The 7,843-nt window shown below is 39.3% G+C and overlaps 1 protein-coding gene across 1 annotated transcript; it reads left to right on the top strand.

Annotated features, from left to right (window-relative positions):
- The first annotated feature begins 273 nt into the window (after positions 1-273).
- ube2v2 (ubiquitin-conjugating enzyme E2 variant 2) lies at positions 274-5,651 on the top strand. Its single transcript, XM_022204481.2, has 4 exons — positions 274-415; positions 4,243-4,391; positions 4,480-4,605; positions 4,774-5,651. The coding sequence occupies exons 1-4, from the start codon at positions 400-402 to the stop codon at positions 4,918-4,920; spliced, it is 438 nt and encodes a 145-aa protein (XP_022060173.1). The 5' UTR covers positions 274-399; the 3' UTR covers positions 4,921-5,651.
- Positions 5,652-7,843: the final 2,192 nt, after the last annotated feature.

Raw genomic sequence — 7,843 nt, 5'->3', positions numbered from 1 at the left:
GTGGTACATGTCAAACATCCACAATGAATGTCAGGACTCAAGGCTTCCCAGCAGAACATTATAACAAGATGCTATTAATTTTCTCTAATTCAATAAAGAAGGTCGTGACTATGCTGAAGGGATGTTTTTGTTCAGTGTAGTTTTTGGTCTTTCAACATATACATATTGAATGTAATGTGTCATAGCAATAAACAGATTTTATGAACTTTAAAGCTAGTCTAAAATTAAAGAAGTAGCATTAAGGTTCAGAGCGACTGTCAGTAAACAGTGAAGTGTGTGAGATCCACGGCAATGAGCGGAGCGTCTTGCAGTGCGGTGATCGCCGGTGTGATGCGCTTCGGTCGGGTTGAACCGCTGTGATGTCACACTTCTGTGTGCTTCTGGACTCGGCTGAAGAAGATGGCGGCCTCCTCAGGTTTGTGTGCCTTCAAACTAACATCTACAGCGACACAAAGTGTGGGGGAAGCCGCGGCCGTGCTGTTACGTCCGTGAGCAAACGTGGTTATTTACTCACTTAAAACGTTTACAAAGTTGCGCTTGTAATTTTCCGCGCAAATATCTCACCACGGCAAAGCAATGATCTTTCCGGGAGCCATCTATGTCGTGGATCCACCGTGTCGGCTAACCTAGCGAAAGCGAGGCGAGTGAATGCTTGCCCCGTGAGTTAGCTAAAACACCTCAAGGTGTTGGAAATAGCCTCACTATTGCTAATACTGGGTTTGTGTGTCTGAAAGGAAATTTTAAAACCAATACAAGGCGCTGTAAATTTTTAATCGGGTGTATAAGTTGTCGTTAATGTGGATTGTAAATAGCTGCAAATGGTACTAGCTAGCGAAGCTAACTTAGCGACTAGAATATTCCAGCACCGCGAGGTAGTTAGGGTCGATCCCGTTGTGTCCGGCTAGCTGGTCACTTGATCCCAATAATGTAGTCAGTACTGACGGCCAAGACACGAGTATTTGGTGTTTTTATAACCATTAAACTGTAAAAGTTGAGCAGTGACGGATATATTGCAGGAATCTAGATAGCTTCTCTGTAACACGTTTCGCAGAGCAACAAAAATAACGGTGACGGAAATATTTTATTGTTGGGACCATACCCGCCACTGCTTTCATTAGCACTCCGCTTGCTAGCGCCATTGTTAATTTTTTTATGGGATTTTAACTTTTTAGCTCTCGGGAAATATTTTTTTTAAAACATCAACGTCTTTCCATGAGGTGAATATCTTTATTTGTAGGGCGTGGTGTGTAGAAATGCAGCAGATTGATTACATGCGAGAAGCTGCTGTTGGTGGCACGCTTTGTTTCAGCAAATAGTCGGAACCCGAGTCTGCTTTAGGGTTTAGCAGGAAGCGTGGTTGCGGTTCTCAAACTTGCAAAATAAACTGAATAAATTACACAATAAATTACCACGAATACGCTTCTGTCACGAAGTTTAAATTATTTTCTTATGCATAAATTTAAGCACACGCCACAAGGGTGTTTTAACAACATGCAAAGTTGAGGAACTAGGAAATAACTTCGTAATCGAAACTACCAGGGATAAGTTGGCGCGGCTTGTTGATTCGTTTTAACCTGGCAAGATTTCTACTACATTTAAAACCCTGAAAATATGGTGTAAAGAACGTCGTTTAAATTTTAGAGTAAAGTTAATCACAAACATGAGTTTAATGATAATGCTTTATACACCACTAATCTAATTCAACACATACTTCAAATTTTTGTCCTGCCGACTGCATTGCATTCCTATCAGTGGCAACACTGAGAACCCAAACACAACAGGCCAGGCTGGAATAACCACAATGCAAAGGGGAAAATAAAAATATAACTCAACAGACATATCTCTTCCAGAAATGAGAGAAACAAACCGAGACCAATCCTCCCTTTACTGCTTTATTCTGTTTGTGATCATGTGGAATAGTAGTGGTCTTTGCACTATTACTGTCTGATACACACCAGATCAGTAACTTATTTCTTGTAAGTTCATTCCACTTAAATGTAGCTATTGAAGCATGAATACCAAGGCAGTGCACTGAATGGCTTTACAGTTTAAAAACATAGCACTGATGGTAAATACAAAGATTTTCCTGGAACTTTAATTATAATATACTTTAGAGTTAAAACATAAATATCTAAATTTTATTCAGTTTCTCTCAAATGTAAGGTTTTGTTCTGCATTAGATTAACCTGTTTACCTTTGATTTTGGACAACTGGTTGATAAGAAAGCTGTTTGAACTCATTTACTTGGGACAAGGACGTGCTTTGCTGTTGTCTGAGGTTTTACCAGGCTACATGGTAAAATATCTGACAAATTACTGGATAACTTTAATCATTGCTGCTTGCAGCCCTGCTATCTTAAGTTTTCTTTGCTACAGTTGTCTTGTAACTTTGCAGCTGGTGTATGCCGACTAAATTAGCTGTTAATTCTGGTGTTTTTACAACTGTGTGCTTAATATAAAACTGAAATCTTGAACAATTTCTTCATAACATAACTCTTAAGAAAATGGGATAAATTATGGGTCAGTACTTCTTTATGGCCTGTGTTAAGCAGATGTGAAATAGTGATTTTAAAAAACGTGGTTCGCTAAGTTCTAACTGTGACAGATGCTATCTTAGATCGGAGGAGAAAACAGTGAAAAATTTCAATGTTTTAATTAATCTGTCTTCTAGCTCAGTCACATGGACTTTTTTAAAATGCCCTTTTCACTTCCCCGTCTGTGAATTTGTCTTCAGGATCTTACTTATGAATAGTGGTAGTTTTACTTAAGTGCTGTCCCATCAACCTGCACCACTCATTCAGTCATAAGCTGTAAGTGGTTCATCATTCACACTGCTGTGAGTGCCTGTCAGGCTCTGTGTTTAATGCCGACGTCTCAAGGGTCCTCTGAGAACCTTTTCCCAGTAGCTGAACACTTGATTGAGTAGTTTTGAATGGCGTTATTATCAGCTTGGTTGTTATGACACTGGTCATAAGATGGCTGGATGTTACTCTGAATCATTTGTTAAAAATCAGCAGTATAGACCCATGTGCTTCAAACCTCATGACCGTTCAGATTTTTGTCAAGCTTCACTGTTAGGCAGCACCAGATATCTTTAGTCAGTGTCTTGTGAACAAGGTATCAAATTAGATGCAGTTCCTTCCACAGTAGGTGGACAAAATGTGCTGTATGCTGCGGCTTTGTGTGTATAGCGCATCAGTCTATCAAGTCATTTCTTGTATCAACCAGTCCGGTCTTACACACATTCCGTGCTGTTGCTCACTTGCATTGAATTTCTGTGATTAAAGAGATGAATGTGTGTCTGCATCATGAGATCACGCCCTGTTAGAATAGCGACAAAACAGTTGAATAAGTTGTCCTTCTATGTTAAGTGGAATCGTCTTTGAGTAGAAACTGAACCTTTTATAAAACATATTCATCTAATTACAGTTTATGTTAAGAAGTGGCAAAAACCCATAGAAAATTTGAACTGAAACTATCGAATGTTCAACCTTTTTGTTTGAGAAATGAATGAGTCGTATATGAAAATGTTTCCTGTTTTGTTGTTGTTTGTTGATTGACGAATCAATAATTGAAGGAACATATCAGCTTTAATCCAGTTGATTTTTTTGAGTGTTTCTTTTATGACCTCCTCTGTTCATGCTTTCTCGATGTTCTATTTTTCGTCGTTACAAACCTCAAGAAAACCAAAACAACTGAAAGCGTACAAAGTGTTTGTTTGTGCCTCGGTTCTCACAGACTTCCCTCCACTGTTTGTACTCCTCAGCCTCAAAGCCACTGATTCCAACTGAGGATATAAATCTTTAAAAAAAACAATCCGCAAATAAGTGCTTTCCTTTTTATTGAAGTCTCATCTCTTTTATAAAAATGCCAGGAGCTGTTGATTTTCGCGAAAGTTCCTCAAAGAGGAGGAAATTGTGCTATTTGCAGCCGGAGATTAAAACGCATTTCGTGTGCTCCTAAGATTTTACCACAGCAGGATGGTGTGTATGAGAGTGACTCAAAATATATTACACTGTCAGTTTCCTTACAGAAATAACATGTCTCCCAATTTTTAATAGATTTTGGGCAACAATGTAACTGTGGTGCAGAGAAATGAGCTATATCAGGCTTTAGATGCATAGAAAATACGTTTTGACAGACTCAGTGCATTGTTGTCTTGCTATGGAATTTGTCAGCAGTTGGAAAAATGCAGACAAATCCTTTAAATTTGCGTTCTTCTTTTATTTTTTTACTGCTCTAGGAGTTAAAGTTCCACGCAATTTTCGCTTGTTGGAAGAGCTTGAAGAAGGCCAGAAAGGCGAAGGTGACGGCACAGTCAGCTGGGGCCTCGAGGATGATGAAGACATGACTCTCACACGGTGGACAGGCATGATCATTGGACCAGCAAGAGTAGGCAGTGCACACCCAGCATGCAGACTGTTATTCCAATACGAATGTAGCAAGCACAGCTGATACAAGTTTGTTTCTTGTCTTTCAGACCAATTACGAGAACAGGATATACAGTCTGAAAGTGGAATGTGGACCTAAATACCCAGAGACAGCGCCGATTGTTAGATTTGTAACAAAAATTAGCATGAATGGAATAAATAATTCCAACGGGACGGTAAGTGTCATCACAAATCTGACAGGGTTATGTATGAGTCTTGCTCAGCGTTATATCATTTGTGGGGTTCAGAATTAGTTTTGCCTTTTGCGATGCTTGAATGCAGTAACTCGCTGTCAGCAATCTTGTCACAATGACTGATGCAGTGTTTTTTTTTTTGTCTCGCAGGTGGATTCACGTAGCATACCAATATTAGCAAAATGGCAGAATTCTTATAGCATTAAAATTGTTCTTCAAGAGTTAAGGCGTCTAATGATGTCCAAAGAAAATATGAAGCTTCCACAACCACCAGAAGGACAAACCTACAGCACTTAATCGTAATGGATTGTTTCGACCCTCTGTCTTAAACCTTACTCTCTTAGAAATATTGTGTAAAATCATCAAGAGGCTCACTTCGCACATCAACAGTATCGTCTGCAAGAGCAAGATTGGACTTTCTTATTACATAGCTCATTCAAAAAAAGAAAATGTCCCTGCAGTTAAGCACTGAATAGATAGCAAAAGACTACAAGACCACAGTTATCTGCCTTTACTTTGACAATGACTTTTATGTTCGACCTGTTTCAGCTTGAGTAGGCTTGAAGAGGGAAGCATGACGCCACACAGAGGCTGTACCAGAGTCCCAATAGTTTTATGTTCAAATGACTGATCACTGAAGTAAATGGCAAGATGGGTGTATGAAGGCATGTTCTGTAACTAATACCTAGTCAAAGAGAAGCCACGTTTTTGAGTTGTTAGTTAAAACTTAGCAGGTTCATTGAAATATCATGCAGATTGCTGAATTTTGAACTGTGGCTGTAGTCTAAAAGTAGTGTCACAAGGTAAGAAAGATTTTTTTTATAAATATATATATATATCTGTATTTGACACGATACCAATATGTTTCTGTTCTGCAGCTCTTTGACATGTAACAGACGTTGAAGCCTGTTCTGTTCTGAAACCCTTGCATTTAACTTCTAGTGAAAATGGCAGGTGTATGAACTTGTGATTTTCTGAAATTAAAATCACTGTCTGCGAAAAAAGCAAAAAAAAATGTCAAGGTTGAAGTTTGTCCGACTCCCCAGTTTTCACCTACAGTTGCCAGATTACCCACAAGAGGGCCTTAGCCGACTAGTTGACTCCTCTTGGCAACTTTACACACAGTTCATGTATTATGTTGTGAGTAAGCGCTCACTGTCCATATTGGGCCATGTAATGGAAACCAGGTTAACGAATCTCCTGATACTTGATATCTGCTTCTTTGAATATCTTAAAAATACCATTTGATATATATTATATAGCAGCTCATATTTAGTCACATTTATGAAATGAAAATGCTTTGTTGTAGAATAATTCTTGCTTTAGTCTGTGAAGCCTTTGCAGTGTCTGGTAGTAGATATCCATTGTGGCGGTGAGAAGCCAGAGTACTGTTCCCTGTGAGAATGTGACCTTTTGTTGCCTTTCAGCTGTTTGATTATTCATAAAGTTTAATTAACCAAATGGGCATTTAAGGGGTTCACTTCATATAAAATCACATTTAAGTCTTGTTTTAGTTATGTAGAGACAATTAATTAATTCTAGTTTATAATTATTTAAAAATTGGTAATTGAGGAAAGAGACCATAGTCAGTTCTATACTGGCCTATGAGAGTGTTTAGTAGCAGTGAGTGGGTTAATAGTGAGGTTTAGAGCATTTCTGCAGATTTACATCGGCATAATCCACAAGCGCAAGGCTCAGTTTATTTTGTAGGGATTATAATTTGATTCAACAAATAATCCATTAGTGAAATCATTCAATGGATATTTCATTTTGTCATAACTACTTAAGTGTAGAGCTTGAGACATTGAACTAATTTACTTAATATATATTAAATACACTGAATTTCCCTTCGGGGATGAATAAAGTGATTCTGATTCTAATGCTATAAATATCTTAGTAATGGATGTCACATTTTGAAAATGATGATGCCCTTTTTAAATCAAGTCCAGATCTTGATAAATCAGGGTCTAAGACAGTGTGTCTGACATCTAAAAATGAAGAACAGTCGAGGCTTACTTGCTCGACCTGTGTGACCTCCTTGCCGTATATCTGCTCTGCTGCATCCTGACTCGGGGCAGCTTGTCTTGTCTTGAGCCTGGGGTGAACACGCGGATGTCGGCCACGTTGACCTGCCCTGTAACACAGTCTGCAGCTTGGGAAATGCTTGGCAGCTGAGAAGGATTCAGAAATGTTCCCTGAAAAACAACCTTTTTACTTGGGTCACACAGTCCTAAGACGGGTGATTTGCATTAGTATGAATCACGAAAGGCATTTTATCTCATGTTTTCTTTATCTATGAACAGCCTATACATTTGCATGAGAACATGTCACATGTGCTATATATTAGCAGCATTTGCCTATCGAAAACAGCAGTTTTTCATTTTAGATTGTTTTATTTGCATAAAATGAGGCTTGATGTGTATTTGGTAGCACTGTTGTCTGCTTCCCGTCACTCAGAGCTGTGTCCCCATAGAGGGCGCTCCACACTAGTGCATGTCCTTGGCAGCGCCTTGTGAAGGGCTTCTGTTTAGAGGACATGACTTGTCTGAAAAGGCAGCGCACTGTGGCGCTTCCAGGCTCCATTTGTGCATGCTGTCATTATTCTTTAGAAAGTGACGTGTTTTGCAGCTTGCTGTAGGGAACTAGAGCCCAGCTTTTGTAGCTACTGTGGCAGACACTCTAGCTGGTGTCGCTATGTGTCCTCATAGGACTACTGAGGTTGAGCACATTGGTAGATAGCTAGCATTTTTACTATAAAGCCATTAGATCTCTGATGCAAGCAAAATTTCTAATTCTTTTTTGTGTGTGTGCACGTGGGTGTGAGATGAGTCAGTGTTTGCTGCGGAGGATGACCTCGCTCTTCCTCGGTCTGTGCAAGATGAGATTTGACTTCTAGATGTGACAGTTGCTATATGGGCTGGCTTCCATCAGCTATACGCTCCTTGCTTGTTGTTTTGTTTGTTTTTCTGCACCCTTTTGAAGTCATGAATATGAAATCAGAAGTGGCTTGTACTGCGGCCAGTTCACTCAGCAGCTCACTCATCCACGTATACAGAAGACACAGCCCCAGGTTACCAGCTTATTCCTTTATTCACCACATGTATTTCCAGAGTAGACTTCTCTGAACATTTTTCTCGTGATGACTACACTTTTTTTGAGAATCTCATTTGAATGGAAGTAGGAAATCCTTACTTGACTATTTAAACCTCCAGCCCCATCA

Source organism: Acanthochromis polyacanthus, chromosome 9 (genome assembly GCF_021347895.1).
Source record: "Acanthochromis polyacanthus isolate Apoly-LR-REF ecotype Palm Island chromosome 9, KAUST_Apoly_ChrSc, whole genome shotgun sequence".
NCBI lineage: Eukaryota > Metazoa > Chordata > Actinopteri > Pomacentridae > Acanthochromis > Acanthochromis polyacanthus.
Note: the sequence above shows the minus strand (reverse complement) of the source record. Positions and strands in the feature narration are given on the sequence as shown.